Source organism: Patella vulgata, chromosome 4, assembly GCF_932274485.2.
Source record: "Patella vulgata chromosome 4, xgPatVulg1.2, whole genome shotgun sequence".
Classification (NCBI taxonomy): domain Eukaryota; kingdom Metazoa; phylum Mollusca; class Gastropoda; family Patellidae; genus Patella; species Patella vulgata.
This window is the reverse complement of record NC_065882.2, coordinates 49,882,971-49,901,206: the sequence shown is the minus strand read 5'-3', so window position 1 is coordinate 49,901,206 and position 18,236 is coordinate 49,882,971. Positions and strand designations below refer to the sequence as shown.

The 18,236-nt window shown below is 32.9% G+C and overlaps 1 protein-coding gene across 1 annotated transcript in view; it reads left to right on the top strand.

The window, feature by feature from the left end:
• Window positions 1-18,236, top strand: part of LOC126817926 (adhesion G-protein coupled receptor V1) — an 85,718-nt gene that overhangs the window by 28,792 nt on the left and 38,690 nt on the right. The window contains exons 30-57 of the mRNA XM_056100225.1: window positions 902-1,186; window positions 1,370-1,539; window positions 1,756-2,014; window positions 2,229-2,357; window positions 2,530-2,648; window positions 2,816-2,985; window positions 3,197-3,371; window positions 3,678-3,830; window positions 4,900-5,266; window positions 6,512-6,631; window positions 6,899-7,084; window positions 7,255-7,394; window positions 8,488-8,587; window positions 8,961-9,140; window positions 9,574-9,913; window positions 10,653-10,797; window positions 11,476-11,617; window positions 12,007-12,251; window positions 12,655-12,839; window positions 13,601-13,946; window positions 14,155-14,301; window positions 14,644-14,828; window positions 15,566-15,831; window positions 16,075-16,309; window positions 16,685-16,889; window positions 17,044-17,187; window positions 17,401-17,548; window positions 17,786-17,963. Coding sequence (XP_055956200.1) covers window positions 902-1,186; window positions 1,370-1,539; window positions 1,756-2,014; window positions 2,229-2,357; window positions 2,530-2,648; window positions 2,816-2,985; window positions 3,197-3,371; window positions 3,678-3,830; window positions 4,900-5,266; window positions 6,512-6,631; window positions 6,899-7,084; window positions 7,255-7,394; window positions 8,488-8,587; window positions 8,961-9,140; window positions 9,574-9,913; window positions 10,653-10,797; window positions 11,476-11,617; window positions 12,007-12,251; window positions 12,655-12,839; window positions 13,601-13,946; window positions 14,155-14,301; window positions 14,644-14,828; window positions 15,566-15,831; window positions 16,075-16,309; window positions 16,685-16,889; window positions 17,044-17,187; window positions 17,401-17,548; window positions 17,786-17,963 — 5,464 coding nt within the window. The remainder of the gene's footprint in view (window positions 1-901; window positions 1,187-1,369; window positions 1,540-1,755; window positions 2,015-2,228; window positions 2,358-2,529; window positions 2,649-2,815; window positions 2,986-3,196; window positions 3,372-3,677; window positions 3,831-4,899; window positions 5,267-6,511; window positions 6,632-6,898; window positions 7,085-7,254; window positions 7,395-8,487; window positions 8,588-8,960; window positions 9,141-9,573; window positions 9,914-10,652; window positions 10,798-11,475; window positions 11,618-12,006; window positions 12,252-12,654; window positions 12,840-13,600; window positions 13,947-14,154; window positions 14,302-14,643; window positions 14,829-15,565; window positions 15,832-16,074; window positions 16,310-16,684; window positions 16,890-17,043; window positions 17,188-17,400; window positions 17,549-17,785; window positions 17,964-18,236) is intronic.

The window sequence follows — 18,236 nt, the reverse complement described above, 5'->3', positions numbered from 1 at the left end:
GTCATTATCATTAGAAAATAGAGGTGCCAGTACATGTTCCTGACACAATGGCAGTGAGAATTATCAGCTCACTAACTATTGCCAAACTTGATAGCAATTATGGGTGATTGTTTTCATTAGTTTTCAGTGCTTTTATTTCATACTTATCTAATAAACCAATAACTGTTGATCATAACTGAAATCGGTTGCGGAAATGTATAGTTCAGTTCAATACTAATAAAATTTGCAAACCAACATGATAACTACATATACAGGAGACATGCGCTCGGTTCCTATAGCCTGTTTTTTTTGTGATTAGCCTACCACTGGACTACTGGACCAGAGAGAAGATAACTAATCAAAAGAACCATGTTACCATAGCAAGTGAGCTGATGATCTCAAAACGATTACTTTAAGCATATAAAATGACCATTCCTTGATCATCAGGGACTTCATGCTTAGATGAATCAATAGACCACAAACTTTGCATACAAAATACAGAGAGAGAGAGAGAGAGAGAGAGAGAGAGAGAGAGAGAAATGGGGCTTAACGTCCACTCGACACAAACTAGGTCATTTCGGGACTAACATGGTTTAATTTTATTTCAATAATTTGCTTGTGCATAGGGGTCTTTAGCAGTGGGAGGAAACCGGAGGACCCAGAGAAAACCCACGAGGTTGGACAGGCAACTCTACTCCTTGTCACGTACAACCAGGGAATCGAAACCACGCCAGTTGACTCAATGACAGAATTTATGATACAGCACGCGCACGCTAATCATTCAGCCATCCAACCCCCTATACAAAATACAAGTTAATAAGAGAAACCTAATGTATGGTAAAATTATGCCATGTTTGCATTGAAAATTACTAACAAAATATAAATTTGAATATATCCTAATCTATATTCTGTATTCTTTCAGATGTAACTATCAGTGTAAGAAGGTTAAAGGGTAAATTTGGTGCGGTCACTGTCAATTATGCAACTGTAGCTCCAACAAAAACCTATTCTTTTCTACCTGGACCTTTACAACGTGCTGATGTAACTGATTTTAGACCTACTGATGGTTCACTACAATTCTTGCCCAATCAAGAATATGGCACGTTTCAGGTAACTATATTTGATGACAGTGTGCCAGAAGAGGATGAATCATTGTTCGTACGTCTGACATCAGTAGCTGTCAGCCAAGTTGCACAAGTAGATACAAGTAAGTAGTTTTATCTCGGTCAGATAACTAAATATTAATTCACTGTTTTTTTCAAAATCATAACTCTTTGTTAAAACAATTTAAAGATTTTTGGGTTATATGTCTCTTTTTGTGAAAGGAAACTGTCTTATCAGTAGTTTTATTAAGTATTAGTCCTGACATTTTAAATCATTTTTACTACAGTTAATAATTCACCAACCCTTGGTTCAAACGTCTCAACCTATGCCCAGATAATCATTTCTAGCAATGACAATGCAAATGGAGTAATACAGTTGTCTCCCCTCAATGTGTCTGTAACTGAAGGCTCCCAACCAAAAATCAACGTAACAAGAAGTGGTGGCCTGTTTGGTGAGGTAAGTCATACATATATTTTTTGTATTAATAGAGACTGTTGTCTGGCCTGTTATTGCTTATTCAGATTTTCATAAAAAAAGGCAGTGTAGTGTACCTTGATTTAAGCATTTTCAACATCTTCATCAACCACACTTGGTAGGTATGTTTGTTGATTGGGGGCAGAATTAGATATATTTTTCAGTATTAACATTTTTTTCTTCTAATGTACTTATAAGGTTACTGTGGAATTCAGAGCTACTGAAGGTACTGCTAAATCTAAGGTCGATTATGAAGTGCTTCGAAATGAAGTCATACTCAGCTCTGGTGAAACCAGCAAGAGACTTCCAATAGAAATAATAGATGATAGAATACCAGAATTAAAAGAATCGTTTACTGTGGAACTAGTGAGGATTAAATCAGGAGGTGCTGTTTTAGGCACCAACAGAGCAGCCATTGTCAATATAGAACCATCTGATGATCCACATGGAGCATTTGGTAAGTTTAAATTTCTGGGACTTGTATTCATCTTATATTTAGATCCAAGAAGAATTGTACTCTTCACATGAAGTTGCTCGGGTTGACAAACTCTTTAAAATTATAAATGTAATTTATTTTTGAATAGATTGTAAGACTAATAGTATAATAATTTGGTGAACACAGAAAATAAATGTAATGAAGATATTTCAAATGAAATAGATATGTATTGTAGGATTTGCTGCCAGTAGTATGAGTGTTGAAGAACCTGAGAATGGTCTCCCTTATCAAGTAAACATTACTGTAGAAAGATTAGGAGGATCTATAGGAATTGTTACTTTAGAATGGCAAGCCAAGCTCAGTGGTAAGTTGTAATATAAACTCTAGTTTCTTTTGAATAACAATGAACATAAACTTAACTCTTCCTTTCTATCCATGTCTTTACAATAAGTTTGTAAATATAAGTTATATATGTCTCAAATGATGAAACACTTCATTATTTGTGTTTGTCTTTATTGATGATTAACTTATTTTAGGTGGACTTGCTAGTGATGACATCACACCATCATCAGGATCTTTAAGGTTTATAAGTAACGAAGGAAGTAGACGTATTTCTGTTAGCATTTTGCCAGATGATATTCCGGAAGGACAAGAGGTTGGTTTCCACTTTAAATAAGCAATTCAGAATAGCTATTTTTTGTCAGATAATTTTGATTCTGATGAAAAAGTGGGTAGTTTATTCATATTCAAATAAGACAAGGAGTTTTTTTATTCATTTTGTATAATGCTGTTTCATTGGTTGTTTATTTTCTGTATGTACAGGATGTTGAGTTCAGTTTAAGAATACAATCAACAGATGGAAGAATAGGCGATAAAAATAACTTCACACTTTCTATAGCCCCGAATGATAATCCTCATGGATTTGTACAACTTTATAATATTGAATATAATGTTCAAGAGAAAATTGGAGAAACTATTCGTCTGCAAAGAAGGTATGATTATTGATCATTTTATTAACCATTTGATAAACTTGCATATAGTCTACAGCCACAAATACAAACACCTTTGTATAATATTTGTTAAAAAAATTCAAGCAGAACAGTAGAAATGAACATGAGTAGTTCAATTAGCCGAAATTTTGACCAAAATTCAAATGTTTTACCTTCCAAATTGAGATTGATGGATTCTCTACTTTGTTTTCAGTGGTGGAAGTTATGGTAGTCTTAAAGTTTTTTATACTGTTTCTCAAATTGATTTGGTTACTGAGATAACAAAACAAGGTGAATCAGTAATGAGTTACTATGGAAATGGTACCACTGGAATGAGAAGTGACACAGGAAACATTGTCAATTTTCCGACTTCACAAAATCCAATGCAGGTAATTATCATCCATGTCGTTTTAAATAAAACAGTGCCTTTGACATGTTTGATCTAAATCAAAGACTGCAATATTTGTATATTGTTCCAAGCATTATGAATGAAACTATGCACATGAAATATATTTGGTATTTTGTTTTTGGTAATGATGTGAACATTGTGTATTTTCATGAACATTACCAGTACCATTGAAATTAACTCTTCCCAAGTTTACTTGAAATTAACTCTCCCAAGTTCACTATATGTAATAACCTGTATTTAAATAATTTTTTTGCTATTAAAAGTTTTGTTTTTATTTATGTTCCAGGCTTGTGCCTCTTTATGTCTTGGTTTAGAGGCTTGTGTGAGCTTCCAGCTTTCAAGTGGAGATAACTCTTCAATGTGTCAGTGGTTTACAACGCCAACAAATATAATACTAGCTGAGCCAACATACATGATCTATGATAAGAATAGTGAAAAAGTAGGTTATTAAGGCATTGGGCTAATATCATAATGTACCTTCTGTCATCCCTCTAGTGTTGGTTAACATTATACCCAAATTTAATGTGGATATATATTGTCATCAACTTCGTCCATCATCTGTGATTTAGCATATTTTTATATCTTAGTTGTTGGTGGGTGTATAGGGAACTCCTGTCAGTGTTTTTTTGTTTTTTTTAAATTTGTATTCTTTTCTTAAAATTGTTGCATATTTTTATGTGACACTTACTTTAAATATTTCAACTAAATAATTTGAATGGAATATGTTCAACTTCTAGAAAAGTTCAAACTTTACTTACCTTTAACAAACTACTGCATGTTCTCAGTCTGTATAAATTTGGTTTCTACATCATCATGACATTCTCTTTTTTAAAAAAGAAATTGACTTCTACACTACTTTTTCATATCATAGTGTGTTTTTTAAAATGCTTTAGATTAATTTTCTTTGAATATTTATGTATTCAGTTAAGGTCCACTTGATACAAAAATTTCAAAGTTTAGTCTGATATCCTTTTTGATTTGTTTAAACATCTGCTCTTAAACTATTACAGAAATTTGTCCTTTTTTATGATTTTTGTTGTTGTTAGAACTCGCTTGTGTAAAACAGGGCCAATTAAAAATGTGACTGAGAAAAAGTAATTTTTATATGTAGGCCTATTAATGGGTCCACTAAATGAACAAAATTTTAAGAATATTAAGCCTTAACCCTCGGAATTGATCTATGTGAAAGAAGGTGAACAGTGTAAGATCATGGGCACATTGTCAGTGCAACTGTTTTTCAAGAAATGTTTTAGGCACTGATTTTGTGCTACCATGTGTTCAAATGTGTTTAAGAAATGGACCAATTTTTTCTTACTTCACATGAGGATTTTATCATGTTGGTGAAATGAATAATGTATAAATATAGTTAAATCATTGATAGGCGATTATGCTGGCTCAGGTCTTGTTAAGTTTTGAACTCTCTCACATGATAATTTATACTGTTAAGTTGTAGTTAGTTCCCAAAATGCCTTATTTTGATGAATTATAATTTCTTTTTTAATTTACAGTTCCAAACTTTACAAGACATGCAGGCTAAGACTGGAGAAGATTTTCAACCTGTAACAGAAGAATTTATCATTATTCAAGATGGTGAAACATCTGGTGTAATTGTTCTCAAACTCATTGATGATACACAACCAGAATTAGATGAAAAGTTTATTATAAAATTGACAAGAATAGAGGTGGCGGACAATAAATTTACCACTAAAGAAGCTCCTGTTTTTGGCATGATTACCTCTGCTACAATAACTATATTAGCAAATGACAATGCTAATGGTGTATTTAATATATATGGTAGTTCATCTTCTGTGGGACGTGAAATAAGAGTTGAAGAAACCGATAAATTAGCTGTAGATTTGATAGTAGAGAGACAAGGTTGGTTCACATCCTTTAAAACAACAAAACATTAATGTGTTTTTAAATTATAGAACTTGACACAAATTGATGGGACCTGCTGCATCTTTTTTTCTTAAATTATGTTTGGGTGCCTTCTTTTTTTAAATTGAACAAAGAAATATTAGTAATACTGTAGTTTAATCCTCAGATCAGATGATTATATCAGTATATCAATGGTGTTGATTAGCCTATCAACCAATAAATGATTGTTGATTATTTAATGCTACAAGGGGTTCTGATAAAATTTTGTTATGCTACGTACAAAAATCGGCTGGCAGTAAGGTCAGATTTAACACATTAATGTCTTGCTTTATGTAGTAGTTGTTTTGATTGGAATGAAATATTAATAAATTGTTTCTACTGACTGTGGTAGTTTACCATATCTGTGTACTGCCGCCTGCCAACTTATTCTGAAATTTCTCAATCTCATATATATGTTAAAGCAATTCAAAACTGACCACTTACATTATTATATGCCCACACTGAAATGTGGTCGTATATTGTTGTGCCCCAGTCGGTCCAGGGGTCCGGCGTCCACAATTGGTTGTGGACGCTCTAGAGGCTAAAGTTAATATCTGATTGACATTAAATTTATACACAGTGTTTAATGTCATGAGATGTAGAAGCCTATTGATTTGCAGCGATTTCTGATAATCATTGCCAGAATTATGGCCCTTGATCACTTGGAAAAATCTTGTGGATGCTCTAGAGGCTAAAATTAATATCCGATTGACGTAAAATTTATACACAGTGTTTAAGGTCATGAGACAAAGAATCCTGTTGATTTTCACCGATTTTCAATAATTACTGCCAGAGTAGATCACTTTGAAAAATCCTGTGGACGTTCTAGAGGCTAAAACTCCATTTCATTCATTCATTCACTCTAGAGGCTATAAAAGTTAATATAAATTGTTTAAGGTCATGAAACAATCAAAACTAATTCTAATGTTTTCTAATAATTCCTTCGTGGGTTATTACTCGTAATCAGATATTTATGTGTTATAATTGTAAATGTTCTCATTACTGACAAAAGAAAAAATATGCGACAACACTTGTTGACTGCCCAGACGACTTAGCTGCTGTGGGCATATATTTCGTTGCCTTGCAACCTATCTTTAAAGTTGGTAACAGTGAAATTAGTTTTTCGGGGAGTTTTTTTTCAATAATTTACAAGATTTGTCATTCTTTTGAGTATAAAAAGTATTGTACACCATATTTTTATAGGTGGTAGTATTGGAGATGTTAGTGTGCAGTGGACTGTAGAAGCCAATAATTCTACTTATGGTAAAGATTTTATTGCTGATGGAGCCATTCTTACTTTTAAATCTGGTCAAACCAGAAGAGGTGAGATTTTTTTAATGCATACAAATATTCATAATAATTTGTTCTGAAATAATTAGATATCTGGATGGCAGATATTTTTGAGAATATTTTAGCAGACATTGTGATCAGGAAGTAAGTGGATCTCAAGTTCATTCCAGAGTCCAAACAATAGTTTTCCCACCTTTTTGTTCTAAAATATTATGGGAAATTTGCCAAATTTATTTTAGTTAAAAAAAGAATAGTTATAATAAAGTTAAAAAATTTCAAGATATTATTTTTATGTTTTAGTTATAACTGTTACCATCTTGGATGATCCTGAACCAGAAGATAGAGAAATATTTACGATACAACTGACAAATCCTAGCGGAGGTGCTACATTAGGTTTAGAGACTAATATCTCTGTTGTTATACTAGAGAATGATTATGTGGCAGGTCTTATTGGTTTTGAGACAACATCTTTACTAGCACAAGAAGGTAAACCCTTGTTTTAATTTATTGTTTTAATAATAAATAAAAGTTGATTTCATTCTATTTAGAAAATAAACTAAATGAAAATAAACATAATTGTGTATGCATTTATTACTAAACATTTTATTTATTTACATAATTACTAATAACAGTCTACTTTAAAAATCTATTTGAAGGTGATGATTTAACTGTTCTTGTAAAACGTACAGAACCAGCACATGGTACAGTTTCGGTTGATTGGCAAATACGAGGTAGAGCTGGATTACAGCCTGATACAGGATTCCAAACATCATCTGGTTCTCTTACATTTCAGCCTGTAAGTTTGTATACATAAATCCAGTTAAAATATATCTTTCCTTTGTTCCTATCCAGTGTTCAACACAAACTTCTGTCCATAGGCCCGAGGCCAACTGATTTATCGGAGGACTCCTGCTTGCCTATTTCACTTGAGTCTGCCAGGCCTTTGCCTTGTTATCTCGCATAGTTAGTGTCAACATACAATAATTCTAGAAATGGTAGAACTGTCATAGAAACGCAACCTCTTAGTCTCCGATAGTTTCTACGAGGGTTGACAGTTATTGTTTACTTTTCATCGACATAACGAAAGCTGTTGTTTTTGCAAACATTGACTCTCGTAACCAGCCTCTGATTTGTTACTGATTTGTTATCTCGCATAGTTAGTGTCAACATACAATAATTCTAGAAATGGTAGAACTGTCATAGAAACGCAACCTCTGAGTCTCCGATAGTTTCTATGAGTGTTGACAGTTATTGTTTACTTTTCATCGACATAACGAAAGCTGTTGTTTTGGCAAACATTGACTCTCGTAACCAGCCTCTGATTTGTTACTGGACATAGGCTATTGTGCTAACAATTTAGGGCTGGCCAAGCAAGTTTATGCCAACACCATTGCGTCATTCGGCAACGTTATCGCCACACAACACGGCTATTTTGTACTTGTTTAAAGTTTACGAAGTTTAATAATAAAAACCCTAAATTATGTAGCTATGAATAGAATTGTTTCCATTAAATTGAAATCAAACGCAAATTTGATTGTGTCTTTTTTTTCTGCATATATTTCTTACACATGCGCAGCCGCTTTATATGTAGGCTACTTCCTTTCCTGTGGGCCTGTGCTTGGAAAATGTTTGTTTTGCACACTGTTCCTGTCTAAGTTTACATCACTAGCATAAGTACCTCTGGTAAATATAGTGCTCAAGTCAAAATTAATTACTAGAATATCAACGGCAGAGTTGTAATGATGGAAGTTGTACTGGACTGTACATATATCAAGTTGTCAATTCCACTAATCTTGATTTTTCGTAAATGCACATCATTCCCTCAGTGATAATGGGGTTGCCTTGCACTTAACAGTGAACTGTCATTTGTTTACTTTCATTTTAAACAGGGAGAAGTGTCTAAGAGTATTAAGCTATCTGCACGAGTTGATACAACACCAGAAGTGAATGAAGAATATGAGTTACATCTTGTTAATTTAACAACAACAGGTAATATAAATAGTTTTACATAATATGATATTAAGATCATGGAATGATTTAAACTAGTGTTGGGTGGTTGAGTTGTCTAACGTGTGCTCTCTAGATCACAATGTCTATCTTTGAGTTAAGTGGCATACTTTGGATTCCAGGCTTGTATGTGACAATAAGTAGTCGTCGCCCACCCAACCTCATTAGTTTTTCTGGAGCCTTTGGATTCCTCACACTGCTAAAGACTCCTACAAGCAAGCAAATTATATAAATAAAATTGTACCATATATAGCAGTCCCAAAATGACATAGTTTGTGTTGAGTGGACGATAAATCCCATTTAAATTTCTCTCTCCATCTACTTGTTGTAACACTGTTGTTATGACCAATTTCAGGTGTTGGTCAAACTGGTGCTGCATCTGCTGATCCTAGATTTAAAACCTTGTTAATAACTATACAAGGTAGTAATGATCCACATGGAGTTGTGCAGTTTTCTCTAACTTCACTTAAAGTTAGCATAGAAGAAGATGAACAAACAGTATCTCTTACTGTTAACAGGAAATTTGGAGCTATAGGTAATATATAAATCATATAATTACAGAAACCTAAATTAATATAAAAGCAAATTCTTGATACAGTTATTAACCTTTTATGTTTGATATCTCAAATCCTTCAAAGAGGTAAATCATACTTCAATGATTTCCACCAATTATAAAAAAAAGAATGTCTTGGTTATCAGCATGAATCTTCATTACTAGATATGGTTTTGTGAGATTGTGTGCTTAACTTGAGGCCTATATATTGATCTGTTCCTGATTAAGCAAAAGTTTTCAGGAGAAAATATATAATGTCATGATGAATCATATGAGGCATGTACTGTATGTCATAAGATGTTTTGATATTTAAAAGTTTTTGTTGGTTAATGTTTTGTTGTCTCTTTCAGTTGTTGAGTAATTTTCACTTTCCATCTTGTAGTTAATTCAAAATATCATTATATTTTTTCCCCAGGTCAAATTAGAGTAAACTATCAAGTATTAGCTGGTTCAATCACTCCAACAAGTGATACATTAAAGTTAGCCACAGTTACAGATGATTTTCAGGGATTAAGCAGCTTCATTGATCTTCAAAGTGGAAGTTCAACTGGCACCATTTCTGTAAATATAGTGAATGATACTATTCCTGAAATTGATGAAGTTTTTATAGTGCGATTGACAGCTGTCACTCTCAATGGATCAGCCAGTAATTCTAACCCACCTCGGTTAGCTACGAATGGAACTGTATCAGAAATCATTATTAATGCCAATGATGGATCTAAAGGTGTAATAGTGTTTGCACCAGATTCTAGGATGTAAGAATATTATATTATATATATCAATATTTTTGTTATCGTAAAAAATCATATCATTTTAGTCAAATTGAAGTATTTAGATTTCAGTACAACATTGCTGCAAACACATACTCAATATGTTGACATATAGCTAACAAGTTTCGATATTGCAAGAACTGTTGCAATGACTTGCAGTAATAAGTGAACTCACATTATTTCTCTTGATTTTCATATGCCTCCATTTTTTTGCGGACGTATAATGTCGTCACCCCTGTCCGTCCATCCATTCACATTTTGTTTGTGGACCCTCTTGAGGTCACAGTTTTTATCTGATTTAAACGAAACTTGAAATATAGGTTTATATCCTAAAGATCTCAGTTCCTTTCGATATTGGCATGTATAAAACTTAACTTCATTGATTATGGCCCTTGGCTTGTGGATACCCTAGAGGTCACAACTTTTATTCCAGTTGATATTGGCACATGTCTTCCTGGATTATAATCCTTGATTGTACAAAAAATCATGTTTTTAGAAGTCACAATTTTGATGAAGCTTAAAAGATTTATTTATGTCCCAAAGATCTTGGTGCCTTTTGATATTGATGCATTTCGGACCTTTACATCCTGGATTATGGCTCCTGATAATACAAAAAATTACTTTTTTAGCATGTTCTCTATCTATCTCTTGTGGGTGTATCTTGCATGGCAACCACTTGTCACTGCTCCTTCCTTATATTAGCCATATCATTTATATATTGTAGAGTTGAAGTTAATGAAGGAAGTTTCAACATATCTTTATCTGTTGTAAGACAAAGAGGAAAGTTTGGTGAAGTATCAGTGTTTTATTTTGCACAGAGTTTTCAAGAGGGGTCTACTTTAGGAGTGGATTTTAAAGTTTCTCCACAGGTTTGCATTTACAAGTTAAATTTTTTGACCCTTAGACTCAGTTCTCATTGGGATTAGTATACAATATTTACTGTCTTGTTGGGATCGGTTAATGTTGTATCATCCAGATGCTCATGGATTCCTTTACTATTCCTTAAGCCAGAGCAAATACGACTCCATCTTAGTTTCACCTCTCACCAAAAGGTCAAAGATCATTTATTTAATAAAGGGAATTAACTCATAACAAAATGAACTCCAATATTGCTGGCGAGATCTACATGTATATAACAACTTTATCACATTGCTGAGAAAGCCAATCCTCTTGGTGTATGTGAACACAGATACTCGGATAATGTGCTTTGCGTAAATAGTAGTATCTCAAACCAAAGCTTCAGGTTGCAACCCAGTTCACTTTAAAGAGTGGGCTTCTTCTTGTGAGATACCAATGACACAATATTTTAATATTGTCTTTAGTCTTGTGCAAAGTCTTCCACCAAATCATTTCATCTGCAAACAAATTCTTATTCTGTCAATGTGAACACAAATCTTGATCCGAAACTATTTCCTTCAAGTAAACTTAATATAAACACACCTTTATGAACTTGAGGGTTTCACTAGAAGGTGGTAGAGTGCCAATGTTATCCCACCATATATATACGGAAACTACATCTACTTATAGTCAACTGTTTTATTTCACAGGAACTTAGATTTCAAGCCAATCAAATCAGTCATAACATTTTAGTAGAAATATTGAATGATGATCAGCCTGAACCTAACGAACAGTTTGAGGTTATTTTATCAAATCCTCAAAATCATGTAGAGATTGGGGCAGAAAATAAAGGTTAGTCTTGTAGTCTTTTATATACTTAATAGAATTTACATGTCACCACTGCTTCTTCCTTCATTTCGTCTTCAATTCTTTTTTTTGTTTCATAGTGTGGAATTTGTCAGTAAAACATCTAAGTTAAAGGGAAACTTTACTGATAGAGTCATTAGTAAATATATTTGCCCTGAAAAATCAAGACAGGACATACATGATAAAACAATCCTCTGATAGGCAGACACAGTGCCACATTTAACACCACCTAGCTCATTTTACTGCAGTCTTGTGCATGAAATTCATGCTCATTTGACTATACACCCAGTTTTGATAAATGTTGATAAGATTTAGAAAAGGATAGCACTAATGAAATAACAATGAATTTCAAGTCCTTTCCCTTTTATTTTCAGCGACTATTACAATTTTGGCAAATGATGAACCCAGTGGTTCAATAACATTAGCAGCAACAAACGACATCTTTTTGAGTGAACCAACAGGAAATAACGCAGTAACCAGTAAGACTTCATTACGATTGTTACGTGGTCCAGGAATATATGGTGTTGTCCATGTACCTTACAAGGTAACTGCTGTTGGAGGTGGAACTGTCACTGATCTTTCACCAAGCAATGGTGTCGTCACATTTCAAGATAAACAGGTAAATGACAATCTTACATAATTTGATCAGAATATATTAGATTTCTTGTTTTCTTTCCTACTTGCGATTAGCATTATATTTTTGTTGTGTCATTCCTAAAAAGAAAAATAAACTGAAATTAATTAGTAGCTTTACAAACGTCTTGGGTTGAATCTGAAATGAGTGTATTTCAGTATTTAGTCACTCATCCGTACAATAGTTGTTGAAATATTTATTGTTGCCAAGAAACAATTTTAAAAAGGTGTTGGTTGAGCTGCTTCAACTGAATGTGAAAATCACTAAACAATATCTTGTCAAGATATCGCTATGATGTAAAAAACGTGAAATCTCAGTTTGACCAGTTGTGGGTTATATTGCTGATCTTTTTAAGAAATTTAAAGATCATTGTCTTTATTCTTTACAGACAACAGCCACTTTAGAAATATCAGTTTTGGATGATGACACACCCGAATCAGAAGAAAGATTTATTGTAGAATTATTACAACCTGATAATGGTGCTACACTTGGAACCAGTAAACAAGTGACATTAATTATACAAGCTAATGATTCACCTCAAGGTCTATTTGAAATCTTTGTATCAAGTACAAGGTAATATGAATCAGATATCTACTCGTTTTGATTTGAATTTAATTTGATTTTGAAAGAATGCAAAAATTTCACTCAATCTGGAATATTTTCCGTAATTTGTACAAAAAGGAAAGTGTAACATTGCTAACTACCCCAATACTAGACGTGCCACTGAAGTTCAAAGATCGTATTTGAATAATCTTCTGTCTGATTCCTTAAAGTTTAAGCTACTTCACCGTACTTTCTTTTACAGTACAGCTACCATTTCTGCAGAATATAAATGCCGTAAATTTATTAAACTCTTATTCTTTCTTGGAATTTTGTCAAGAGCCTGCTTAGCTACTACCCCTGCTGACATTGAAATTAATGCCATTGTTATTTGTCTATTTATTTTCCTTCTCTCAATTTCTTTTTTCAACTCGAATTCAAGTTTCAAATTCCATCGTTATTTTTGTCATTCATTCTATTCACTCCTTTGAAAATCATCTCTTTTGTAAACTGCCTTTTCATGTATTTAGGCGTTTTTCCTTGCACATTTCATCCCACTATTCTAGTGGACCCTGCAGCGACCTGTATAGGTTCTGGTTTCTGAATTTGTATCTTTCTTAAATTGAGTCCGTGGAAAAAAACAAAAACTTGTTGGAAAAACAACCAGTCCTCTAGCATGGCTACTATCTACACCCTAAAAACAAATAAAAACCGATATTTGAATGTCAATATTGAAGTAATTATTGTGATATAAAAGTACGATATTGTAGGAGACTTGATTATTATTATGGCAGGTCTTCATCTATATCTGTTGAGGAAAATACCCAAGGCTTTATTAGTTTTGATGTTAGAAGAACTCGGGGTATGAAAGGTCGAGTTTCAGTGGATGTGACAACAGAGCAGCAGACAGCACTGATAACATCTAGTCCAAGGGATGTTACTCTAGGCCACTTTCAGTCTATAATGGGAGTTAATGTTACAAACTGGTACAGTTATCAAATATCTGGTACAACTTATATACTAATGATGACATCATTGAATACAAATCAAGATTTACGATCGCTTATTCCTGAGCCAAACACATTCGAACCTGGACAGTCTATCTTATGGCGTTGGCAAGGACAATTTAAATATTTTCAGGTAATATTTGCTAATATTTAGAAAATTGGAAGTTTGAACTTTCCTGTCTTGTTTTATTGATTAACTGCTCTCATGTCTGAACATTTCACTTGATATTCCTATCCAAAAATTATATTTTGTGTTCATTAAAGAATACTACAGAACATTACCTTGAAGATGATATATTATATGTAAACAAATGGAAGAATTTCAAATTATATTATTACAGAGTCTTGAAACTAATGATGCTAAAGCTGCTACGTCATTTGTAAATAATGGAGTAACATATGTAGCTATTGCTAATAGTGGTAAAGAGAAAGCACGTGAAATTATGTCAGATTTATACAAAGTATCTGATGATGGTAAACTACAAAGGGTAAGTTATTGAGGCTGATTAAATCCACATCTGTTGTCAACTTCTGTGGGACAAATAATTTGATATAAATATAATTATGTATTTACAGAAAACAAAAATTAATATTTCGCATTTCACAATTTTAAAATAACAGTAAACTAACAACCTGCAAAATAATAAAATAATCAAGGTTGAATAGTCATCAGGTAATCCTGGAACAATATCTGGTAATCACTAGCTTTGGGAACATAGTTTCGTTACTTTTTTTGTTAAGAGTCTTAGTACCGGTAGTCATTCAGGTGAGAACAGAGGTGTTAATTTGATTAAGTATTGAAATAAATAATATTTTTTTAACATTTACAGATACAAAGATTCTCTACTAAAGGTGCTTCAGATGTAGAATATTTCACTTACAGCAACCAGAAATATCTGGTCTTTAGCAATTCATTAGATAATGGTAGCCAGTCTGCACTGACTACAGATATTTACATTTGGGATAACACTAATCTTAAATTTAATTCCATCGCTGTTCAGTCTATAGCAACCATGTATGCCAAAGCTGGCGTAGTAAAAGAAATTGATGGAAATTTATTTTTATTTATTGCAAATTTCTACGACAGCACACTGAATTCATATGAAACAAGGTAAGCTAAGTTTTTAGTTAGAATGTAATTTAAATACCTGTTGAAGATGTGTTCACTGATAAAAGTGTATGCAAGTTGTTCTAATGTTGTGTTTAATATGGTCAGTGAATGAACCAGATGTCTGTGTTACTACTAGACACAATTAATAAACACAGATTCCCATAGAACCAGATTTGCTTCGTCTGACATGTACTTAGTAGATTGTTAGCAATCATTACTGGTGATAAATATTCTGCTAAGAACATGAAATGGCACATGAAAAAATAAAACTTTCAATGCATCTACAAATAAAATGCATCAATTTTTGGTCATTAGTTATCGTCTTGATATCAATACTATGGTAGCAATGTTAAACCACCAACTACTACTACAATGGTTTCCCAACAGTCTCTCTACCAGTTGAACGATTAAGGTTACTAGACCTTTATAGTATAGCAAGTGTTTTTGCAGGTGGATGCATGTGGATGTGATCATTTCAACCTTATCAAGCATCTATGTACTATATTCAAACCAAATTACATGTGTGTCACATCATTATGGATGATGTATTTGTGTGTTTAAAATAGTGTAAAATACTTCACAAGAAAATGTTCTGTTGAAATGAAGTGATTTTATGAAAAATCAAATGTATTATGTTCTAGTTCTGTTATAATGAAAATGTCATCATCAATGGTATTTGCCGAACATCAGCGTATATCGACGCATGGTGCTGTGGATGCTACATTTATAACTATTAGTGAAACAGATCTCTTAGTTATTGCCAATAATCGCCAACAAACAATCAGCAGCCCACAGAAATCTGTAGTATATAAATGGGATAGATCAACAACACGATTTCTCATACACCAAGAAATAGAGACCAGGCGTGTACAAAAAGTTTCTTCATTTACAGCCACAGATGGAACAGGTAGACCATTTTTTTAACATAATTACAGGGATATATATTTTTGGTTATAGATTTCTTGTTTTGCACACTGCACAAAGAAATATGAATAAAGGGATTAACATATTGTGGAACCTAAGCAAGCTAAGTTTAAGAAAAGCTTTAGTAAATCATTTGTGTAATATTATATTTAAAAGAATTAAGAAATATTTTATGTATCTATTTTATAAATTTAATATGGAATTCATATTTTATTGTGTGTTTCAGTATTTCTTGCATTTGCCAATGGTATTGGAAATTCAGAGATTTTGTTATGGAATGCAACCCAGTCAAAATTTACAAGTGTTTGGACTGGTGAAACTTCAAAAGATTTATATCCAGTCATGATAAATCAGAACTCCTCCCCATTAATCTTATTGGCTAGTGCACCTGTCAACGAACAAAAAACAACAAAAGTATACCAAGTGGCTAGAATCAGTAAACAAAGTGACTTCATGCCAAGGTAGGATAAAATAAATATTCCAAAAAGAACTTTATATAGGAAGATTTGAAACAGTGATTTGTTTCTAAAATGAAAAAATGTTAGAAAATATAGCAGATGATACTACTGACATAGACTATTTAAAGACAATAGTCTTGAACATTTGCTGCCCAGGCAAGATTTCCCCCATATCACACTGTATTGTGTATGCCCATCTTTATTAGCCCAGTCGGAGCAGAACAGTAGGATGTTAAACCCCATTTCATTTCTTTTCAGCAAGTAAACCACAACAACTGTGTTATAGTGATATATGTTTCATAAGTAAAAAATTATGTCTTTTTTATGATTATTAAACATCTGCACTACGTGTAAAAGAATAAGAAATTATTTTTTCAGAACCGTTACTTTGATATTTGAAGAAAATGAAACACTATTAACAACAACTGCTGTTGTACTGCAAGATGATATTCCAGAAGATACAGAAACATTTTCTGTTAAATTGACTAATCCAGTTGGAGGGGCAGAAATCGGAGCAAATTCTTCAGTAGATATTAGTATTTTATCAAATGATAACGCGCATGGAATTATTGAATTTTCAAATGTAAGTTGCTTTTTTATTGTCCTTTATTAATTTTAAACTATATAGCTAATGTGTATTCATATAGAATCATATGAAAAGCAAGTGAAATGTCCTGGACATTAATATCCATGTTATAGTTTTGTTGGAATATATAACTATTGATTTAATGTTTCAGGAATCGTTGTTTGTTAGGGTTACTGAAAACAGTCAAGCTCAGCTAAGTGTTGTTCGACGTCAAGGATATTTTGGTCGTGTTGTTGTTAGATGGTCTACAACAGGAGATCATGCTCCCAGTGATATAGCTCCTGTATCTGGTAGAGTACGTAGTTGGTTTTATCCACATATAGATTCTGTTTATCCACATGTACCTTTTTTTACATAATTAAATAGATGTAGAGTTAGAATTCATTATATTAATGCCATATCGCTCAATGACCTCAACCTTCCAATATTAAAATAATATGGTTTTACGTTTAAATCAAATTCCTGTGTAGTTCCTAAAACATTTAATTTTCTGGCTCAACTATTTTAGGTTGAGTTTGCTAATGGTCAGTCTGCTGCCACTATAAGTATTAATATAAATGATGATAGTTTACCAGAGTTTGATGAAACAACGTATGTTAAACTAGAAGAGGTAATCGAAACAGGAACAAATCTGCCATCAAGGGGTGCTGAGATTGGTAAGTATCCATACAAAATTGTGAACAATGTTGTCCTACACAGGCCCACCAAGCAAGTTCCAAATATCAATAACTAAAAATGACAAATTGATTCTAAAACTTATATATTGTCCAAGGAAGATATTTTATACAGTCTTCAATCTATTTCTTCAGTGGTTGAACCCTAAACATGTTCTTTTCTTAAATATATCCTAAATTATAAAACTATTGTTCATTTACTGCTTCCCTTTTTCACAGGTTTAGCGAATAAGGCTACATTAATTGTAATGGCTAATGACTCACCTCATGGTGTATTATCTTGGGAAAATTATGCAACAGATTTTAGGATCACAGAACCTAATGGCACTGATCGTACCGAGATATTAACTATTATCAGAGAACAAGGCACCACTTCTGAAATAAGGGTTACCTATGTGTAAGTTTTTGTAATGGTAATTAATTACCTTGCTAAAAATGAGAAAGTAATTGTAATGATTACATTTAAAAAGTAATGGTAATAGTAGTATAATTAATTACATTGGTAATGCAATGGCCCCAGCCCTGATGGTGGCCGAGTACAAAGTTGGCTCACTAACCTCGGGGTCCCGTGTTTAATCCCTGTGTTGCCAGAGAAAGTTCATTGGGATTTTCCGTCAGGGTTTCCGTGCTTGTAAAAGATTCCTTGATAGTTGTAATTTAATATAAGAAT